This window comes from Lolium rigidum, chromosome 4 (assembly GCF_022539505.1).
Source record: "Lolium rigidum isolate FL_2022 chromosome 4, APGP_CSIRO_Lrig_0.1, whole genome shotgun sequence".
NCBI classification, from domain to species: Eukaryota; Viridiplantae; Streptophyta; class Magnoliopsida; order Poales; family Poaceae; genus Lolium; species Lolium rigidum.
Window position 1 is genome coordinate 280,690,405 of NC_061511.1, and position 23,882 is coordinate 280,714,286.

At 46.4% G+C, this 23,882-nt stretch overlaps 1 protein-coding gene across 1 annotated transcript; it reads right to left on the bottom strand.

The window, feature by feature from the left end:
- Positions 1-1,545: 1,545 nt before the first annotated feature.
- Positions 1,546-3,896, bottom strand: LOC124705406 (protein FEZ-like). Its single transcript, XM_047237132.1, has 3 exons — positions 3,511-3,896; positions 3,146-3,420; positions 1,546-2,439 (listed from the first exon to the last, which is right to left on the bottom strand). The coding sequence occupies exons 1-3, from the start codon at positions 3,755-3,757 to the stop codon at positions 1,789-1,791; spliced, it is 1,173 nt and encodes a 390-aa protein (XP_047093088.1). The 5' UTR covers positions 3,758-3,896; the 3' UTR covers positions 1,546-1,788.
- Positions 3,897-23,882: the final 19,986 nt, after the last annotated feature.

Genomic DNA, 23,882 nt, shown 5'->3' on the forward strand with positions numbered 1-23,882 from the left:
CTGCTCAGCGGCGGTCGCGTCAGCGTTACTTACCAGGGGTTTCCGTCGGAATCGACAGTCTCGCCGATGAAGATGTGAATGCCGCCAATTGGGACGATGGAGAGCTTGACGGGGTCGGTCCTAGCCGGAATCCAGCACTCGTCCTAAGGGACGATCGGAAATTTCCAGGCGTAAAGAACACGCTCCACAGCGATGGATTCGTCGTAGCTTCCCATGGCAGAACCCTCCCGGTTCCGGCCTCCAGAAGTCGCTGGCCGCATGGTGGGCGCCAACTGTCGTTGCCTATTCGACGGTATCTCGGAGGAGGGATCCTCACGAGGGGGAGAAGAAGTAGGGGCCATAGGGCGGAGAGTCCTCGGGACGGTGGTACACGATTTACCCTGCTTCGGAACACATGCTCGATGACAGGGCCTACAGCTGCTTGTCTGGTATTATTTGGGCGCTTTCGCGTTGTTACAATGATTTGTGGTTGTGCCTCTAAGACTCCCAGGATCCGGCTTATAAAGGCGCACGGATCTAGGGTTCACACGGAGAGTCCTAGCCGGAATACAAGTTGCCTAACTATGGAATATTACATTGCCGTGCACGTCAAGGATCCGCCTTCCTCAATGTCGTACTGGATCCAGATACTTCATGGGTCTTCACGGATCCGGCCTTCTTCGTAGGTCGGTTGGGATCCGGCTCCTTGCTCCTGGGCTGGACTTCATCCATCACGATCAACAGCAACTGAGCCGCCCGATGGGCCGCATGCCACATCACCACCTGTGAGCCACCCGGCCTTGCCGGATCTAGGCCATGCCGTTGATATACCCATAAAGTATACCCACAACATATAGTATGGATACTATATCATAACAAGAGATGTTTAGAGGGTGTGCATGACATACAAAAACCAAAGAATATATCCGCAAAAGATATATTATATAACAAGTAGACACCAATTTTATTTTTTGAGGAGGGCATTATTTTCTTTGCTGCAGTCACCTCGGGCGAATTAGCTGGAAGTTGCATCTAGATGGGAGTAGAAGACTCAGCTGTATAGGCCCTCACATCTACAACATACTGTACTCCGTGGAACATTGATACAGACTGTAGAGAGAGATACCGACTAACTAAAACCTATGGTACGCAGCATGCATGTATGATGCATGGCCCTATATAATCTTCACCTTTTCAAGCCAGTGTCTCACAGCAATGAGCGAAACACTAAGCAAAAGGGCAAGAGCAAAAGCTGCTGAAATAATCACATGAATCATTCCATGCACAATCCAGTTAATCCTCACCTTACCTGACACCTACCGCACCTGCAAGTCTTCCCTCCACTGATGCATGCATGCAGATAGAACCAACCCCTGCTGCAACGGTCTCCCTCCAATCATGCAGACATTATTATTTCATGTGCCATGCAAATTAACCATTAAAAGGAGTTACCAAAGGCTTAGATTTTGAGTAACTGTCGAAGTGCACTAGCTGCACTAGCTGTTAAACACATCAGATTGAGCCAATTAAACCATGATATGTTGCAGAACATTTAGACTGAAGACCTTAAACTGAACTCAGTGCTATATATATCTGTAATTTATCATATATACCACTTGACATATAATTGTGGATGAGTGGTGAAATGGTATAATAAAAGTCTAGGGTTGATGGTTTTCAGAGTTAACTGCGGATCAATTAACATAGGCAGCTGTGAGAACCTACGAATTATGCACAGTGCCACTGCCCACTGGCATATGAAACCTCCTCTCGAGGCTGCATTAACTTGGTTGGAGTGGAGTGATGGAGTCACTTAAAACTAGAACTGTCGTAGTCCCTGCTGGCGCTGGTGTCGGGGTGAATCCAATCCCAGAGCTTGTCGGAGACGGTGGCGGGTGACAATGGAAGCTGGCCGAGGGGCGCCATCTGCGGCTGCGGCTGCGGCGGCGTCGGGAGAAAGTGGCCGCCCGGGTCCGGGTGGTTAGTGTAGGCCTGGCTGTGTCCCACCAGCCTGCTAAGCTCGTCTCCTGGCGTGGAGCTGCTGCCCATCAGGGTTGCGTCTGCCATGGCCATGAGCGAGTACGTGCACGCGTTCTGGGCCGGCGCAACCACAGCTGTCGAGCTCATCGCCGTCGCGTAGCCACACGGTCTCGGAGGCGGTGGCGGCGGCAGGGGCAGTGGATGCAACTGAGAAGCATTGCGTCCGGCGACCTGATCCATGATGGGTGGTAACGGCGTCGACGAGCAGTCGCCCTGGCCGAGTAGGCCGTGGAAGCTGGGTTGCTGCGTGGGTGACAGCGGCGCGGAAGAAGGTGATGACACGAGCCGGCCGGCCGGCTCCATAATGGCGCGTGAGGTGCCCGGCCTCGCCGAGGCTGCTTGGGCGTTGCTGGAGGAGGGCCGTCCATGACCGTCGTCGATACCGGAGCGCTTGTACACGCGGCAGAGCGAGATCTCCGACTGCATGCATGAGACATTTTCTGAAACTTAAATCGGATTAACCACTTTAAGCAAGCACGAATGCATGACTGAGACACTTAGGAAATTCAATATTTACCGTGGCATGTCAAATCTAAAGAAATTACTCCACCAAACATCTTAGATGAAGGTTGCAGTAAATTGAGTGAGGACCGATGAATAGAGTGCATGCTTTTCATATGAACTGAGGTGGGAAATTAAATGCTTCAGTTAATGTCGGGTCTGAATAGAGTATAGTGGAGGATTTTGGCAAAGGGGAACTAAATTGACTATTTAACTTGGACATGCAAATAGTTTATTTACAGTCTGCAGGACATGCAAGTGGTATCTAGGAGTAAGAGGAATTCCGAATTCAAAAGGCTAGCTTTTGTACATGCCCATATGTATGCCAAAAAGAAGGAGCTAAAAGCAAACCCTAAGCTCATAGATCTGAAAAGTAAGAGAAAGAAAGCATGTCACGTGTTCATGTATATCATGGCAACAAACAAAAGCTAGCGGTGGACAAGTAGCAGATGAAATTAATGTATAGTAACATGAATACCAGCGATATAGCTAGCTTGGCATGAATTTACCAAACAAAACCCAACCAATAAAAAGCGACGATTAGGAATTTCCCAATGTCTGGCGACTGAAAACCCTAGTAGTCCAATAAGGTCGCTAATTTCCCCAAGATCCCACACTAAATTACCTTGTAGAAGAGATCGGCGTCGGTGGTGGGTGGCGGGAGTCGGTACTCGTTCATGATCCAGCTGCTGCGGACGCCCTTGGGGGCCTTGCCGGAGTAGAAGACGAGCGTCTTCTTGAGCCCGATCGGCCGGCTGTTCTCGCCGCGGATCATCCTGTCGGCCCCCGTCGCCTTCCAGTACCCCGACGCGGTCACCCGGTTCGGCCGGTCGCCGTTCCGGTACTTGCGGTCCCGAGGCACGTAGAAGAACCACTCCTTCTCCCCAATCACCGCCATTGCTACCATCACAAGAGATGTTAATAAGACCACAGTCGGCCGAGAACCCGAGATTAATCTGAGCTGAGCGGTTTATATGTGCGAGTGCTTACCGGGGAGCTCCCATGGGTCGAAGCGGTAGAGGTCGAGGAAGGTGATGAGCTCCACGTTAAAGCGCCGGCCCTCCACCTTGCGCCGGAGGTAAAACTCGATCAGCTCCTCCTCCGTCGGGTGGAATCGGAACCCCGGCATCACCAGGTCGTTCTCGTGCGAGTCGACGGCTGCCTCGTCGCCCGCTCCCCCTCCTCCTTCTCCTCCAGCCGCGGCCGAAGCGCTACCTTCGTCGATGTCTCTGCTCATGGCTGCTGGCTCTCCCTCGCCGTGCCAATTGCCCGCATAGCGTGCCTGCGCACGATGCGGCGGCGGCTGGCCGGCGAGAAAGCTAGCTAGGGCAAGCAGAGATAGCTGGGGAAAGGCAAATAATTTGGGGGTGCGCAAGTAGGTGGGGAGGAGAGAGGAGATAAGAGTGGTGTTTGCACCATCGATATATACTGGAGTGGAGGCTTTGGTTAATGATGATACTCTGGCTAATGAGACTTAGATTGAACTGTATATACTGATTAACATGGTAATGGCTAGCTAGAGAGGTTACAATAAGGAGTATTAACCTTCTAGTGCCATATATATATAGTAAGTAGAGTAGTATGCATTACACACATAATGATGGCACTTTTTTCAATGGCATGCTTTGCACAGCAGATCATTCATGCAATTCTTAGTGTGAATGTATACTACGGAAATAAATTTAAATTTTAGGAGGAATGTGGAAAATTATATGTATTAGTTTGTACAAATTCATTACCTTTTCGAGAACCAATATGTGGTTGGATGATTACGAGGGCAGTGATACCCCTTGCCTACTAGAGTTTAAACCCAGATTTGACACTTTGATGTCTCATGAAGGAAGAATAATCTTTCAGTGGGAGATGACGTTCTCGTCGATAGCGAGGCACCAGTGGTGACTTTGTCAATCTCAAAATCCGTTGGATCAATTTCTTGGACCCAGGCGCTCGGTAAGGATAAGGTGTGCGTACGTACGTTCATAGAGATAAGTGTATGAATGTGTGAGCATCTACAATTATACCATGTTTCGCAAAAAAATCATTACCTTCTCGTAATTGAATTTACTAGACTAGGTGCATGTGTGTTCCTACTGATGTGATATACGCGTTTGTTCCTTTAGCTAGGTCGACAAACTTGTTGGTCTTGAGCTGGAATTCCTTTGCAAGATTCCAAAAAAATAGATAATAAGCAGAGCCGTCACGCATCACTTGGAACCCGAACAAATCAACTTGGTTTCTGCCACTTCTTAAGCTATTCAATCCACTTAACCAGCACTACCCTGAATTGAAGGATTTTCAGATGAATTTTGCAAAACGTAGATTCACACAGCATCGATCCAACTAGGTAGGTAGGCCAGGCCGGCCGGGTTGCGACAAAGGCAACTATACTGCTTGATTTTCCGGATAGACACTTGGACATGGCGGGGAACCATTCGATCGGCAGTCGAGAAACGGCACCAGTGACCTTTTGGGAAGAAGTGGTCACCAACAAAGGGAGTTAAAGAGGGGAAAAAGACCAGCCGAGATGAGAACAACTTTGGGCGGCTGCCCCTTCCCGGCCTGTGATGGAGATGGATGCTTGTGTTTCTCGTCTATGATCTACACACCCTCTGTCTAGTCGTCCTGTTTTTCTCGGTCTGGTCTTTTACACGACTTTTATCTTCCCCGTTCCCGTTAAGAAGAAGGATAATGTTCCCTTTTCGTATATATCAAAAACATAATATCTCTCTGGAATACATATATCTTTCTGGGAGATATTAAGGCAACACTGTGAGTACTCCTGCTACCTAGCTAAGAGCATCTCCAGCCGCGTCCCCAAAGGGATTTGGGGCGCGCCGGACAAAAAATGCGTTCCAGCCGCGTCCCCCAAAGCCCATTTTTGTCCGGCGCGCCCCGATACGGTGTCCGGCGCCCGAGCCCGTCCCCGTCCCACAGGGGACACACCGGGCACGCCGGACACAACGAAAAGCGAGGCGAACCGACGCGGGCCCGACGCGTCAGCGCCTCGGAAGCCTAAAACCCGTCGCCTACCTTTGGTCAAGCGACGTTAATGGCATCCATGTTTTCCCAGGCGACGCAGGGACGCGTCTCGTCGTGCATGGCCGCGTGGCCATCCGCGTCGGCGTTATTGCGTGCAACCACCCGCTGTCGCCGCTGTTTAAAGACACCCTGCAGTTCTCACCGCTCACAAACCTTCTCGTCGTCGCCGCCTCCCCCCTCCCAGATCTTCTCCTCGACGCTCCAAAAATGTCGAGCTCGTCCTCCCGCAAGATCGCCGCGGCGAACGGCTTCGGCCGCGGCAGCCTCACCGTGCCGGAGGCGTGGGCGCTGTACCACGCCCGGTATCCAGTCCCGCCGGCGAGCTCGTCCTCCCGCAAGATCGCCGCGGCGAACGGCTTCGGCCGCGGCAGCCTCACCGTGCCGGAGGCGTGGACGCTGTACCACGCCCGGTATCCAGTCCCGCCGGACATGCGGCTGCCAAGCAGCGGCGGCTGGAAGATGGCCGTGAACGGCATTGGCGTCCCTCCGCCGCCGAAGCCGCGCACGGATCAATGGAGGGTCGCCATCAAGGCCCGTCGGGCTCAACTCACCGCCGAGGAGCGGTTGGATCCGACGTGGGCGGCCGACAACAACGACGCCTGGTGGACGACGTACTTCAAGGCGAAGTACGACGTCGAGATGTATAGCACCGAAGGGCTCGTCGGCGGCCCCAACAGCTGGAACAAGGATGGCCGCGCCAGGTGCGGGGCGTTCCGGGGCGCACCCTCGAGAACGTCATCCGCGGCATCCGCAACGGCGCTCCAAGGTTGGAGATGCCGTCGTCACCGCCGCCGTCTCCTCAATGGCAGCCGAGGAGGACGACGTACTCGTCCTCCTCGCACTCTTCTTCCTCAGGACCGGCGCGATCGACGCCGTCCTCGTCGTACCGGTCGGCGCCCTACACCGTCCCCAAACGGGAGGTGAAGGAGGAGCCGGCGACGCCCGTCAACACGAGGCGTGGCGGCAGCGGCAGCCGGCGGCAGCAAGGGAGGCGCGGCGGCGCCCTCCTCATCCCGAAGCCGGAGGTGAAGGAGGAGCCGGAGGAAGCGTCGTAGGCGGCGCTGCTGGCGGAGTACGAGCGGCGGCAGCGGCTCATCGCCGGCAACGGCGACCCCGAGGACTCGCCCGGGTCCGCGGGCGGCGTTCTTGGCGTCCATGAACGACAAGGACGCCTAGAGGGGCGACCTCGACGCGGCGATCGCCTTGTCCATCCGCGACTCCGGCAAGCCGCTGGTGGACCTCACCGACGACGGCGAGGCAGGACCAAGCGGCGCGGTGAAGGACAAGCCCGTCGACGAGCCCGTCGACGAGCGCGTCAAGCAGGAGGTCATCACCGACGACATGTACAACTTCAGCAGTACTACGACGCCTCCGGCCGCCGCAAGTGGTTCTAGATTAGGTTTAGTTTAAATTTAGTCAAATTTCGTTCGAATCTATGTAAGTTTGGACGAATCTTAGTCGAATCTCGTTAAGTTTAATATTTCCGAAATTTTGTTTGGGAGACGCGACTGGGGAGCGACGTCCCCAAAGGCGGCACGAACGAAACACATCCCCAAAACGCTCAATCCGGCGCAGTTTGGAGGACGCTTTGGGGGACGCGGCTGGAGATGCTCTAATAACTGTGTGACATTCCAACTCACTGTGATTCCAGGCATACATTGCATACACGCGTGGAGAGGCGCTCATGTGTGGGCACTGCAGGGGATGGTCCATGCATGCGTGGAAGCGCGGCCGGAGTTCATGATTTAGCGGTGCGATTGGTAATCGATCGCTTGATCCATGGATGTGATATAAATTCTTTGTATCATGAGCTAGCTAGATGCTGCCTTTTCTTTTCTCTTCTTTGCCTTTCGCATTGAGTGGAGTCAAAATCTAAATAAGTACAAATCTCTCTCTCTCGGGCAACTGTTTCAGATCTAACTAACATGTACACTTAAACCATGGAAAAAAAAGTTAAGCCACGGACAAATAAAAAGACACGCATGGTCGACTAAAATGAGTAAATTGCATATAACTACCACAGTTGGAGTGAAATTGCTCCCAACAACCACTTTAGCTGAAAATTTGAGGCTCAAGAATATTTTGAGAATGATCCAGAAAATAATCATTTATGTTTTGGTCGGACTGCTATAATTTAAGCCTTTAATGACCAAAGTTTAGCAAAAAAATCAGTTTTCAAATTTGAAGCTTCAAATTTGGCCGACAATCGAACATCCTAGTAAAAACTGCAAAAAAGCCCAGAAAATCAAAAATGATCTGTAAGTGGACCAATAACATTTCAGCCCAAATCTAACCAATTGTTAGTCAAAACAGCTTTGAGGTTTGTCATAATCGCTAAACCATATTAGAACCGTCTGTTTTGGTTATGTATAAAAGTTTGCTCGTATATTAGTGGTTTTCGTAAAATGATAATATTGTGGTGGTTATGAGGAACCCTTGCTCTTGTTGTATGGTATTGTGCAATTTATTCAAGAACTATGCATCCACGATTTACTAAGAAATGTGGGTACAAAATTTACCACATCTAGTTATCATGATTTTATATTCGTCTTATTTAGTTATACCGTGTGACCAAAAAAAATGGCATGTTCCCGTGGATGCGCCTGTTGGGTTCATGTCTGGTGGTGGTCTTATTTGTTTCTATAGAGAAAGGGGGTATCCCGACCTGTGCATCAATCGATGCACATGTCTATATTTATTGGAAATTTTCATTCCAGAGTCTTACAAAGGGCGCAAAGTGAATTAAGATTTCAACTTGTACAATGAAAATATATGTAGCATGTATGCATCACGAACTATACTTCTTTCCTGCCATTTGTATTGAATATCAACATATTTTGAGCGGTAAATTCTAAATGGTTGCACCAAAGTTCCATGCACTCCACAAGGTGCTAATATAACCACAAAAGATCCAATGGGTAATCTTGAGATCAAACTGCATAAGTGGGAAGTTGTTGTCTTGCTAGAAGTAATATTATTGTGATACTTTCAGATAACCCAACTCGAAACATAAACTCTCACACTAATTAGAGCCTTACATATTTTACTAACCTCATTCAACCGATTACCTGGCATATTCATTATGTTAGTCGGAGAGGGTAAGTTGAAAGTAACATGAACTATTTAACCACACAAGACAAGCAAGAGGATGATGACTACAAGTGCACATGTGTATTCTAGCTAGTTTCAAAAGTAAGAGTATTGAACCACGGAGATCTATTGGTAGAGGTCTCTATGCCCCTCGTTACCCTTTACCGAATGATACTTGTAAGTTGCCTTTGATCCCAAGTACAGATGTTTTTTAGAGAATAGTGTTGTGTATGAAAGACTAATAATTAAAACTAAACAGTGCAAACAAAAAGACCATCTCTATGTAAAAGATAATGAAACTACAAGAAGGCTAAGACGTTCTTAGGGAGTGTAGGATCCACCACTAGTATTGGTACTACTTGTGATATAATATGAGTCTATATTGTCCTTCTTGTGCATGTATGGGAAGGGATCCATAATAAGATGATAAAAAGGCATATGTTATTTCATTCCGAATAACCACTGCAATGATCGTAAGCAAGCCACTCTGATCCTTCACAATTAAGGATTTTCCCATGGATATTGTTACGGGCTTAGTGAATCCCTTCTTACCCCACTACCCATGTGAATAGCACGCCGACCCGTTATGTCACTTAGCATATGATGCCTACAAGTATAGGGGAACACTAAAATCTTCAATGGGAAGTATTACCCAAATTTATAGTTCGACTCAAGGGGAGCACAAGAATAGTAATAGTACTCTAGCAATTAAGTCGTCACTCTCAACCACACCCATGTATCAATAAAATCACAAAGCAAGTGGCAGTTGATTCAAATAGTAATAAGAAAATAGTAAACAATAGTAGTAGATTTTCAGTTTTCACCGGAAGTAGAATTATGTAACTTTTAGTGGCTAAAAGTGTATGCATGAGGTAGTAGTGGGTGTTGTATGAATCATATTGACCATATAATGGAATCCAAATAACATAGCATCCATCTCTAATTCAGTTGTGTGTAGGTGTGTGATCCAAATGAAGCTATGCATACTAACAAAGAGAATTTGCATAACATCTTTTATCCTGCTTGCCCATTTTACCGGGGCCAACTTGGAACTACAAACAATTAAATTCTATCCTTTCGAATAGTCTGGAACAAAGCATTAAGTTTCATGAACACACAATATCCTCGAACACATATTCCCCTTGTTTTCCCTATCTGTTACCTTAGGGATCCAGGGTCAACATAATAATAAGCAATACACCTTGCAAATAGATATCAACATCATATATGTAATAAAACAATATATTTTCAGTACTGAAATCATGTCACTCGGGTCCTAGTAACAAGCATTAAATATAGCAAATGTGTACTAACACTCATACATGAATATCCTCAAGACAAACACCTCAAATCTCGATACATATGGATGATTACATAATCAACCTCATCCAAACAGGGGCGAAGCTCCCCTTTGAGCAAGGTATGGCAGCTTCCCTACCTTAATTGTTTGCAAAACAATCGCATATACGTATGCATCTATATACATACAAACAATTATGCACAAGATTTATGCCTTTTTGGAAGAAAAACGAGAAGAAAAGAAGAAAATGGGATGCGTTGGGAGATAGGCTACCGAACTGGGTCTGCTGGCCCGCACCCGCGCATGGTGGAGAGGAAAATCAACATCTCCACTCGATCGCTCGAGTCGTACGGACGCGATGGGAGTCCTGGCTCTTCGTCTTCGAGAGTTGGACGCGACGCCGCGACGGGAGTCACACGCCTACGCGACAGTTCCTTTTATTTTTAAGAAATCCACTGATCTATAAATAATCATCAACAGTAGTACAAATAACCCAAAAAGTAAAGAAAAATACAGATTGGTACTCGGACCACCTAGCGACGACTACAAACACTAGCACGAGCCGAAGGCGCGCCGCTGTCCTTGAGCCGCCTTCCTACCGAGCAGATCCCTCCGGCAGTCCGACTCCACCTGCCGGCCCGCCCGCACGCGGCATGCCCCTGGGCCCTGGTCATGCAGCAGATCACCCGGCGTCAAGGTGCCGCATGGCACATGCTCCTGGCCCTCTGCTTGCTCGTAGCTTGTAGGTTTTTGCGATATTGCAGAGTAGGGACACTTTGTAGCTTTGTTTGTGGCCGAGCCGCTGAGAAGAAGTAAGATGGACAGGAAGGGAAAGAACCCCGCAACTAAGGGAAGAGGTATAATTATAGGAGATTTTGTGAATCGTGAGCTCGATAACATGGCTAAACTACTACTGCATTTCTTGTTTTGAAATGGATTTGAAGAGATATATTATGCCGCTTGCTAGTGGCAGTTGACCTAAACGAAACGCCCAAGATGACTATGCTGAACATCATGTAAAATATTAATGTAAGAAAATTTTATTTTTTTCGTCTACTTTTTTATGTTCTAAAGTTTGCCCGACCTTAAATTTTTTCCGCCCTTCGCCACTGCATCCAAATCACATCCACCCCTTCGGCCTACAGAGAACTACTCACTCATGGTGATGGAGAGTGAGCCCATGGTTGTTGGTTGGTGGCGGTGATGATGAAGAAGCCCTTGAAATCCCTCTCTCCGAGGTGGAGAGCATGATCAATCTGACCCCCAAAACAAAGATCGTAGTCTTGACGGTGCTCTGTTTTGTGAAACGTCTCGCGCTTCTAGCAAGGTAGATTTTTAGGGTATATAAGGCACCACGTGAAGGGGGAGGCGAGACGACGACCGAGGGTGAAATGGGCCCTAGTGGCGCGCCCTATGCTGGTGGGCGCACCACCTAGCCTCATTTGGGCCTCGTGGCTCCCCTCTCGTGATCCACATCTCTAGGTCCCCTCATTTGGTGAAAAATTTCCGTGGTATTTTTTCCTGATTTTATTTTCCGCGAGAACTGACAAAAACAAAACTTTTGCTAAAAACAACGTCAAATTCAGCAGTTTAATCATTTCTTGATATACTTGTAAATCGATTAATCACCTAGTTCATTTATCATTAACACCAAAATCCACCTGGGGTTGAAATATAAAATTGTGTAGATATAGCAAGGACCCACAACCACCCATAAATTTGTGTATCATTAAAAAATTGCATTAAAATAGAACATGGACTAATATTGTAGAGATCCGCCTCTATCTAGTGGTCGGTGGACTGCAAGGAGTGTAGGAAATTAAACATGCAAAGCAACATTTGCACAAGGTCTGTGTGGACATGGCAAGAGTGTACACAATGGAAAGCACGTGGCACAAGATATGTCATGAAATTGAAGCGTAACAAGAACAACCATAAGCTTAGTCACTTAATACGCATACATATAACATTGAAATTAAACATAGCCATGACCAACATATTCTTACATATCATGCAAAATATCTGGAGTTTAAAGTAGCACATAACACCATAAATAGACAAGGTTTGCAATCCAACATAATCATACGAATAACGAGGGTTGTAACTCACATAACGCCATAAATAAGAAAATGGAGGAAAGGATGCTGACGCAAAAGCCTAAGTCTCCATTCTCAAACATGTTGAACATCTTCGGCTATTACGGCAAGCATAATCCTACGAATCTTTTGGAATTTAAAAAATAATGACATATTGCATCCCAAAAGCTTAATTAAGATAAAGCGGTTGCTCGTCGCAAAGCACATATAAGACATGATTTGATTAGGCACTATGTAGCTATGGATAGGGACCTTAGTGCTAGATCGATTCCCATCATTCATCTCTTTGCTTCTTGTAGTTCTTTAAAATGTTTCATTAGCCCTATAATAGAGAACACAAAAATATGCATCAGATAGTTGTAATTGAGTAGGGCGGGAGACTTATGCTATGAGGACCTATACAAAATAACAAGTGATAACAAATATATGTGAACATAAAATTTGTTGAATTTGTGTATCTCTCAAGTAGCACAACATATTTACCTCAAACTTTAAATGTTATTACAATTTTTGTAATACATGTGTAGATATATTTCTTCCAAATTTTTGGTACACCGAGAATCTCAAAAAGAATAAAGTGTATAGGTGTATCCCGGCATAGAAAAAACTACTCATAGGGAAGCATAAATAGAGAGACAATTTCTCAAGAAGACTGCTGGCAGCTAGGATTGATGTGATCATGTGCCTACAAAGTATATATGTCAGCACGTACAATGTGGACTGTAGCAAGTCAAGTGAAGCCCGTGACCTCCAATAACTCACACATCATGCATCAAAGATTTATAATACTAGCTAGCTAGTATGCTCTTGTACTCATGTGCGTACTCATGAACAGGGAACTGAGGGGCTATTTGTTTATTTCAGGCCCAATTCACGATCGTGAAAATAAGTTAAATTTAGTTTACTGCGTGCCACGAAAATAAGAACACATCTAATCATAGATTAAGTAAAAAAAATTGCTTAAAAGGATAAGACAAGTAGTATGTATTTAGACCAATAGGATAAATCATAACCTACAAGAACTGGTCGACGAAGTTAAGCAAAACTGAGTGAAGCTCATATATGATCACAAATAGTGGTATGAACAAGCTCGTTGTCAGGACTCACGACTACACTGTCAAAAACAAAACAGACTACAATAAACTAACTTGCCGCTAACATTTATGTAAAAAAAAGAATGATGAAAGTTTCCTTTTTTTCTTTTCCACGAAATGAAGTCTCGGAGCATCACGATGTAGTATGAGTGTAGCTTCTTTTCTATGGAAATTTCACTGGTCTATTAATAACCATCAACAATAGTACAAACAACCTAGTGCTGACCACAAACACTAGCGCGAGACGAAGACTTGTCACCGTCCTCACTCTTCATCACTAGAGCCGGGCAAAACTTGTCGTAGGAGAACGTGTTGTACTAGACAGACGAAAAATCATCATGATAAGGTTAAAAGGGACCAACGCACCAGGGCAGCAACAATCACCAATAATGAAAATTATGGATATATAGAGAGACTAGCCTAAAACTACACAAAGGAACATGAAAACCGATCGCATCCAAGATCTGTTGGGCAAATGACTCTGCACGCTCTGCGCCGATGCTAGACGCAACACAAAGCGAGGATGAAATGGAAAGAACCTTATTCGTAGCTGCTGTTTTATCATGACAGTGAAAACAGTCTAAACAAAAAAACGAATATTCTTTCTCCAACGAGTAGCCATGATCCGCCACGCCTCCAAAACCAAACATGACGGGAGACGGAGCGGACCGACGGCGACAACTGACGAGGAGCAGATGGTTTTACTCGCCGCCTCCCGATGGCCTCAGTGGCTGGAGAGTCCCGTAGGTGCCGGTTCGTTTTTGTTGCTCATCAGTCTGCTTGTGTGATTGTCTGACAGCGTCTGCTACTCTGTTTGGAGTATATTACTAATCCAGAAGGTACATTACGTTCATGCATTCTTAGCTAGGTCCACTTCCACGTGAAAAGGAGGAAACCCTGCTAGCTACATGGAGTAGATAGGACTAGGAGTCGAGTAACGAGTTAGCAGACAACCAAAAGAACTGTCCCACCGATGATTCTGATTTGAAGCCAAGTACTATCACTATGGAGCTACTTGACCAACTATGCAAATATGACAACCACGTAAAGAATATGTGGACAAGCAAGTGAATTAAGGACGTGTCGGCGAGCGACAGACTATACTGACACACTGACAGTAGCATTCCGCGTACAAGGTACGGCGCTCGATCCCGGCTGTGAGCACGCATGTCACGTAGATAGTCAGATAGAGACTTGATCACACGTGCAACGAGCCAACGACCGGGCTCATTGTATGGACTATGGAGTCCAACGGTACACCTGTAGGAGGGTTGGCACGCTGCCGGTGAGATATATAGTATCCCGTCGGCCACTTAATTTTTTCGGCAATCCAACAGATGAAAAAAGACAGAAATAATGCGTCGGTCCGAAAATGCATTTCTGGCAGAGCAGGTGTCTACTGCCGTTCGAACTTCCTCTAACCTCTTGGAACAAGAGATAGTAACATGTAAATGTGAGGTAGCAATATAAGTTAGTAACATGTACATGTACTTCCTATGACTAGCCTTACTTATTTCATTTTTTTCGATCAAGGAGCATAGCCCCAGCCTCTGCATCCAAAGAAATACAAAGATCAACTCGAAGCCTCCTTCCTAGCGACAACTCGCTATACCTACGATGAAGGGGGGACCATGAACAAGGCCATACTCCCTGACGGTACACCAACACACATCATCCAAAAAGCAAAACCCCGAGGGTGTGCCATTGCACACGTCACAGAATTCGCAACCGCCATCTATCTCGAACCCATCTCCAAGCGAGATCAACGCATTGACAGTGCCAGACCTTCCATCGATGTCACCATAACACCAAACAGCTCCAACATCCTGCCCACGTCCAACAGTCCTCGCCCGTCTTCGAAACCCCGCAGCTCCACGCCGCTAAGAATCATCGACGACAGCGTGGTAGATGAACACCATTCCACCAAAAACCACCTCCATCCAGCCGCTGCTCCAAAAAAGATGCCTCAAGAGGTAGCACGACGCAAGGAGCGTCGTCATCGTCCGATCCTGGCTGGATCTAGAGTTTCCTCCGGAGCAGCATGAGTGAGTTCCTACGGACTGCGACGATGATGCCTTCAAGAAGGAAGCGACGCATAACGCCGCCATCGCCCGCCAATCTTGACACGGTTTTCACCGACAACCGCGAGTCCCCAACTCGGCAAGAACAAACGGAGAGACCAACAAAGATGATGCCTTCGCAGGGGAACGACGCCAATAGCCGCCGCCATCATCCGCCAAGAACGAAGTCAAGACGCGGTGTTCACCGGTGGCCCCTTCGCCGCTAGCTCGTCGTTGACTAGATCTTCATCGCCGGGGTAAATGGATATCATGATCCTCCACCCCAGCAACCAGCCGACCTCCTCCGGCGAAGAAGAAGGCCGCCTCCACCATCGAACCCAAGGCTGCTGCCCTGGGCGACCTCGTACCGCGGGAGAAGCCCAAGATCATCGCCCCGCACCGGCGCGAGGTGGAGGGGATGGCGTTGTCGGCCACCACTAGCCACCACCGGCTTGCCGCCGATGGGAGGCAGGGAGGCCGCAGCACAGACTAGCCACCGTCCCCGTCCATCTGCGGGAGGCAGGAGGGCCGCCGTCCTTCCATCCCGTCCGACCCGCCCAGCCATCCGGGAGGGGGAAGGGTCGCCGCCGCCGCGTCGTGAAGGCTCCATGGCCGCCGTCCCCTCTGCGTCACGAGGGAGGGCCGCCGCCACGCCCCACGGGCTTTGCCCGGCGGCGGCGGCGGAAGGGGCCTAGGGTTTGGGGGTCGGGAGGAGGTGGGGGTCGGGAGGTGGGGCGATGATGTGTACTATTTGTTGTTTTTGGCATACGTACACAAGAGTTTCTTTAGAGGAAAAGATTCATCATGCATGTGCTATGTGTAATTCATCCGCTCTAGAATAAAGATATTACCTCTTTTTTAAATGTCTTTTTGCTATGTTATGCTGGCAGCACTTGTTCCTCTTATTGGGCTCCTATGATGCTGGCTCAGAATCTTATTCAGATGAAGGAAATTTTGGTCAGCCTCAAGCATGCCATTGGTCAGCCTTTCTCTTTGGACTTTGGAGATCATCATTCTTTTCTTATTTTCTTGCGAAATGAAGATCATCATTTTTGTATGTTGGGCAATCTGGACTAGTCGAAATGACTACATTTTCTAGGAGAACTAACCTAGCATTCATCATTAGCGGAAGAAATCCAAAGAGGAGATGTCTCTGTTGTTGTACAAGCCTTCTCGAAATTCTTATGTTGGCCCGAAATAGTGGGTGCAATCCTCTGTAAACCTACTTTTTGCAGACTCTGTTTTATTTGAAAATCTATAAAATATGCGGTGGGGAAACCTACTTTTTGCAGCTTATAAAAAAAAGAGGAAAGTCAATTTCGTCGGACACCCAAGTGATCTTGTTTAACTCTTGGAAAATCATTATTAATTTCCTTGTACGCATTCCTGCGCGGGTCAACGCATCATGTGCACCCATGCATGCATGCCCTTGCTTCAGTCCAAGAATGCTCGTGCAATCGTTCGCCCCTGCGTGTATATATATGGGATTTGGGCAATTTGATGACTACAAAATAAATTTGTGGTGTAGCTTTGCTTGGAGCTGGCTAGACTGGGATTCTACATCGAATAGCATGCGTGGTCGGTTGACTTCTGCTCACGGCCCATCAATATGTCTCATTGCTTGTGGGAGACCCCTCGCGAGTGGTCCACGGTACACAGATGCGATCCAACAATGGTGATAAGTAGAGGTTGACCTTCTTTGGATTTTCTAGGTGAATGTTTTGGCAATTTTTCAGACTGGTCATAGTGGTAAGTATCATGTAGTAGTATTATGCATATGATATTTGTGTATGATACTATCTCTATAGTGGTTAGTATCATGAAGTAGTATCATAGTCATGCTATATTTATTGCTTTTTAGAATCTCAATGCGAATTTGTGCATAAGATTTGTTTGGCATTAACTTTTCTCGTGACATGTGCTATAATACAGTATCTACCTATGTTACTCTAATCTCCTCTCTCCTCCTTAATTAGCTGCCACATCAGCATTTTTGTGCAACCAATGTGCATGATACTAGCTATGATACTAGCACTATGACTAATCTCACGGTTAAGGAGTACTCAGTGTCTTTGGGTATGTGAAAGTCAAAGTTTGTAAAATAGGTTTGCCTCTGACCCGCCTGAGCTGTTAATTCTCATAAAGTGCAGCTTTTCGAGAAAATTGCAACTTAGTTCTAGTTGCATTTTTCTGCCACATAGTTGGACAACTCGATCTTTGAACAGGAGTTTTCTCAGGTAACTAATTTGATGAAAAACACTAGATAATTATATTCAACACCCCCCCCCCTCACTTCTAGGTACACCTGGGCAAAGTTTGGGCCGGGCCGGGTTTCGGGCCGGGCTTAAAAAGCCCGCGGGTAAAAAGTCAGGCCCGAGCCCGGCCCGGCCCGACCGTCGGTCCTGTAATTTAAGCCCGAACCCGGCCAGAACAAGCAAAAAGCCCGGCCCGGCCCGAGAAACCCGGCCCGACCAGGCTAAAATGCGCGAAAATGAAGGCCCGAGCCTGGCCCGGCCCGACGTTCGGGGTCAGATTTCAGGCCCGAGCCCGGCCCGAAGTGCAAGCCCGACCCGGCCTGGCCCGGGATTTTCGGGCCGGGTCGGGCCGGGCTGCCCATGCCCAGATGTACTTCTAGGCCAGTGGGTCTTTTTTTAGATCTTGCACAAGCCTTATATGTGTATCGTTGGATTTTTGTTTAGGGAGGCCCCCATATTTATTTTAAATATTGTATTGGCTAGGATTTGAACCTAAGGTCTAGTACCATGTAAAATTGGATGCTCTAGCCACTACAGCCAAAAGACCAATCCGAGGAAGAGACTAGACAATTATTTAACAAAGAAAATCTCAAACGAAAGTGGCTGAGATTTCCTTAAGTCTCGGATGCATTTTTATATTAGTCAGTTACACTTTCTTGGGTTGCGCTTGTTAAAAAAGGTGCAACCACAGTTTACAAAAGTGGAACTTGTTTTGGTTGCACTTTTGTGCTTGTCAATTACATTTTTTCTGGAAATCTGCAATTGAGACAGGGAAGTGTAAATGAATTTTTTTTAACAAGGAGTCAAGGATAGAGGGGGACTCCACCCCGGCTTATTAAATTTTTGTTAGAAGACCCGGCTTATTAATTAAGGTAGAAGTGAGAACTCAAACCCAAGACGTGCAAAAAGTGTAACTCACTTCTATCTACGGTTATCATTATTGGCGATGGTTGCTGCTCTGGTGCGCTGGTCCTTTGGGGCCTTAGCACGACGACTTTCCGTCTGTCTACTACAACAAGCTCTACTACGACAAGCTTTGCCTGGCTCCGGTGATGGAGGGGCGAGGACGGCGGCGCGCCTTCGGCTCGTGCTAGCGTCTGTAGTCGTCGCTAGGTGGTCCAATGATCTTTTTGTAATTTTTATTACTTTTAAGCATCTTTGTACTACTGTTGATGATTATTAATAGATCGGCGGAATTTTCGCAAAAAAAAATTTTACATCAGAAATAGCAAATGAATACAAGCGCGATTTAGAAGGGATCCCATTTGCATCTCTAGTCAGCGTAATTAAAAATGCATTCAGGAGTACTAATTATTACGCCATGAAAAACCGAAACATTTTCGCGAAAAGAAAAGGGCCTTTGAACAGGCATTCAATTTCTGCGGTGAGATGGATGGATTATACACACAGCTGTTCCCGTGTGCCGATCGACGCGATGTGGCAATGTACCCAAGTACGTAAACGTTGATCCTCTGAACAGTTGGCACTTAAAACCGGCGGCGAGGCTGCTCGTTCGGCTCGTTTAATACCAGCACTGCACGGTGGTCGATTGATCCATCTCGGCGTGGCCATCTTTTTTTTCTTTTTTGCTTTGTAGACGTAGTGCGTCTTGATTTGGAGTGTGATCAGAAGCTCAGCATTTTCAGGTCGTCGTGGGTTGTAATACGCGGAAGTCAAATGACGGAATAATCATGCACTGTAGGATTCATGCACTGGAAGATTCGGGCCCCCATGTTGCAAAATTTACGTGTTTTGATCTTCTTCTTTTCTGGTTTTTTTATCCTTAAAATGGAACACCCTATGCTAGCACTAGTAGAAAATGGGGCATCCATCTAAGCCTTTGGTACCAGTTCCCTTACGAACATTGCACCTGTTTGGGACCTCTGGCGAGCGAGGAGCGTTGGCACCGGTTCGTGAGGAGCTTTCGTACCGGTTCGGAGGTACAGGCTCGTGTGGGGCCAGGGCTGGACCTTTCGTACCGGTTCGTAACACGAACCGGTACCAAAGGGTGCAACCTATATCTCACATCGCCAGCCCGTCCCTGGATCTTCATCTCATTTTTCTCTTTTTCTCCTCTCACACTATTTTGTACCTCTCACACTCCAATAAATCTCTATTTTTTCTCCACCATTTTAACAAGATTAAGGGCATACATCTATCCAAGGGTTAGCAATATCATCCTATCTTCCGGCGTTCCTAATTTAGCACATTTATTTGGTAGTTTTAACTCGTACTATTTTCTAGTGCTAGCAAGGTGTTCGATGAAATGACTAAGTTAGGGATTTTACTTTTTTATAATCAATTTGAGCTTGAATTATGGTATATTTTGTAGGTTTTAATTAGTATCATCCCCGTCCTCACCGCCTTCGATCGCCAGCATCGTCCCCTAGCCGCACCGTACAACCTCGGTGAGCCTCTTCTTTTTTATAAAAAAAACTTAGTTTTATGTGATGAACTTGAATATTAATTAAGTTGGTCACTCATGTATCCACGATGTTGTGTAATTAATGATATTTGATATACATATAAAATGCAGATGAGTCGACAATGGATGTACGGTGACCGGTGCCATCCCGACTTCATTAATGGCATGCATTATTTTCTCAACGTGGCTGAGGCAAACATGCAGTCGAATGGTTTCATCTATTGTCCATGTAGTTTCTGTAAGAATATGACGGATTACTCTACCTCAAAGACCATTCACGTCCACCTGCTGGAGAACGGTTTCATGCCCAGCTATAATTGTTGGACCAAGCACGGAGAAAGAGGGGTTATATTGGAAGACAACGACGAAGAAGAGGATAGTGACAACTATCCTATGTTCACTGAAGACGGTGATAGTAGAATGGGGGAAGACGAAGCTGAAGAAGAGCCTATTTTTGATGAGCCGATTTTTGATGACCCCGATGACGATTTGGGTCGGGCCATTCTTGATGCGAAGATAAGCTGCGGAAGTGAAAAGGAGATGTTGAAATTGGAGAAAATGTTAGAGGATCACAAGACACTGCTGTACCCAAATTGCGAAGATGGACAGAAAAAGCTGGGTACCACGCTGGAATTGCTGCAATGGAAGGCAGAGAATGGTACTTCTGACAAGGGGTTTGAAAAGTTGCTGAAAATAATAAAGAAGATGCTTCCAGGGGAGAACGTATTGCCCTCTAGTACGTACGAAGCAAAGAGTGTTGTCTGCCCTCTAGGATTAGAGGTGCAGAAGATACATGCATGCATCAATGACTGCATCCTCTACCGCGGGGAGTACGAGAATTTGAATGCATGCTCGGTATGTAGTGCATTGAGGTATAAGATCAGGCGAGATGACCCTGGCGATGTTGAGGGCGAGTCCAACCCCAGGAAGAGGGTTCCTGCGAAGGTGATGTGGTATGCTCCTATAATACCACGGTTGAAACGTTTGTTCCAAAACAAAGAGCATGCCAAGATGTTGCGATGGCACAAAGAGGACCGTAAGAAAGATGTGATACTGAGACACCCCGCTGATGGGTCGCAGTGGAGAAAAATCGACAGAGAGTTCAAGTCATTTTCAGATGACGCAAGGAACTTAAGATTTGGTCTAAGTACAGATGGCTTTAATCCTTTCGGTGAGCAGAGCTCCAGCCATAGCACCTGGCCAGTGACTCTATGTATCTATAACCTTCCTCCTTGGTTGTGCATGAAGCGGAAGTTCATTATGATGCCAGTGCTCATTCAGGGCCCGAGGCAACCCGACAACGACATTGATGTGTACCTGAAGCCATTGGTTGAAGAACTTTTACAGTTGTGGCGTGACGAAGGTGTACCTGTGTGGGATGAGCACGAACAAAAGGAATTTAACCTACGGGCGTTGTTGTTTGTAACCATCAATGATTGGCCTGCTCTTAGTAACATTTCAGGGCAGTCAAACAAGGGATATTCACTTTGGCTCATAGGAGCATTTGCTCCCATTATGTGAATCTACATTTCAAAGTGTCAAAAAATTCTAAACTAAAAAATTTCATGTACATCTACATATTTTTATGTTCGTACACAAGTTTTTAAAAAAAAACTATAAAAATTTGTGACTCCAGTAAAAAAGACAAATTTTGATGCTATAACACGACTACGTATAGGACATTTTTTTATCTTTTTTGTACACGCCACATAAAATGTTGTTTCTCCATGAAAACTTGTGCACTAACATAGAATGTCACGATGTACAACAAAAAAATTATGTCAGAATTTTTTGACATTTTTTAAATTGTTTTTAATTATTTTGTATAATAGGAGCATTTGCTCCTATGAGCCAAAACGCCACCTCCAGTCAAACAAGGGATACAATGCATGCACACACTGTTTAGGTGAGACTGATAATATATATTTGGGAAACAAGAATGTGTACCTGGGGCATCGTCGATTTCTTCCAAAACAACATCACGTAAGAAAGAGAGGAAAGCATTTCGGAGGTGAGGCAGATAACCGAACGAAGCCTACCCACCCTACTGGGGAAGTTATATATGATATGGTCAAGGATTTAAAAGTGATCTTTGGAAAGGGTCCCGGCGGACAATTTGTTCCGCATGATGTTGACGGACACGTACCCATGTGGAAGAAGAAGTCGATATTTTGGGAGCTACCCTATCGGAAATTCTTAGAGGTTCACTCGCAATCGACGTGATGCACGTGACGAAAAATCTTTGCGTGAACCTGCTAAACTTCTTGGGCGTGTATGGGAAGACAAAAGATACACCGGATGCACGGCAGGGCCAGCAAAGTATCCACGAAGGAAACAACCTCGAATCCGAGAGAAGTATCAAGGTCCCGCCGGCTACGCTCTTACGAAAGAGGAGAAGGAGATCTTTTTGAAGTCCCGAGTAGCATCAAGGTCCCGTCCGGCTTCTCGTCGAATATAAAGGGAATAATAGACATGTCGGAGAAAAAGTTTCAAAACCTAAAGTCTCATGACCGCCACGTGATTATGACACAATTACTTCCGGTTGCATTGAGGGGGCTTCGCCGGAAAATGTTCGAGTACCCATTGTGAAGCTATGTGCGTTCCTCAATGCAATTTCTCGAGAAGGTGATCAATCCACTTACTCTACAAAATTTACGGAAGGATGTGGTCCAATGTCTAGTCAGCTTCGAGTTGGTGTTCCCACCATCCTTCTTCAATATTATGACACATCTCCTAGTTCACCCGGTCGAAGAGATTGGCGTTCTCGGTCCCGTATTTCTACACAACATGTTCCCCTTTGAGAGATTCATGGGAGTCTTAAAGAAGTACGTTCATAACCGTGCTAGGCCGAAGGAAGCATCTCCAAGGGCTATGGAACGAGAGGAGGTCATTGAGTTTTGTGTTGACTTTATTCCCGACCTTAAGCCGATCGGTGTTCCCGAATCGCGCTATGAGGGGAGACTCGCGTGGAAAAGGCACGCTAGGAAAGAAAGCAACAACGTGTATGGACGGACATTCTTTCACTCAAGCACACTACACAGTTCTACATAATTCCATCTTGGTGGCTTCGTACAAAGAGGAACACAAGGATATCTTACGCTCTAAATACCCGGAGCAACGTGAAGATTGGATTGATGGAGAACACATGAAGACTTTCGGCGGTTGGTTGCAAACACGTCTCATGAATGTCACTGATGATGAGCAGCTGTACTTGTTGGCCAAGCAACCATCTTCTACTATATCGACTTTTCAAGGGTACGAGATTAATGGGAATACATTTTACACTTTCGCCCAAGACAAAAAGAGCACCAACCAAAACAGTGGTGTCCGCTTTGATGCAAAAGATTGCAATGGGAACAAGCTCACATATTATGGGTACATAGAGGAGATATGGGAACTTGACTATGGACCTAATTTCAAGGTCCCTTTGTTCCGGTGCAAATGGTTCAACCTGAAAGACGGGGTACAGGTAGACCCGCAGTACAGAATGACTACAGTGGATTTCAAGAATCTAGGGTACGACACCGAACCATTCGTCCTAACCAGTGAAGTGGCTCAGATTTTTTATGTGAAGGACATGTCTAGCAAACCGAAAAAAAGAAAGGCAAGAGGACACATCATACAATGAGCCAAAGCGGCACATAGTTCTTTCAGGAAAAAGAAACATCGTGGGAGTAGAGGACAAGACAGACATGTCAGAAGATTATAATAAGTTTGATGATATTCCACCCTTCAAGGTAAAAAATTACCCAAGCATCATCTTAAACAATGAAGATTGTCCATGGTTGCGTCGCAGTCAGAAGAAAGGGAAACACAGGAAGAAAACTCAGAAGACTAGCTAGATAGGGATCATAACTTGTGTATCTCAATATGGAATCACTTTTGTGTAATGATGTTATTGTATGTAAGATATTAACAATGGAGATGCTTGGCTTGTTTTACTAGTTAAGTAGCTTTCACGGGCTTGCAGGGAAATTTTTCCGAGGCGGAACTTCTGAATATG

What these genes read in the sequence shown, in the direction of transcription:
- LOC124705406 (XM_047237132.1), bottom strand. Translation starts at nt 3,757, where the DNA reads ATGAGCAGAGACATCGACGAAGGTAGCGCTTCGGCCGCGGCTGGAGGA. An exon ending in CGACCCATGGGAGCTCCCCG is followed by an intron (nt 3,421 to 3,510) that starts GTAAGCACTCGC and finishes TTGTGATGGTAG; the next exon opens with CAATGGCGGTGATTGGGGAG. An exon ending in ACGCCGATCTCTTCTACAAG is followed by an intron (nt 2,440 to 3,145) that starts GTAATTTAGTGT and finishes TCATGCATGCAG; the next exon opens with TCGGAGATCTCGCTCTGCCG.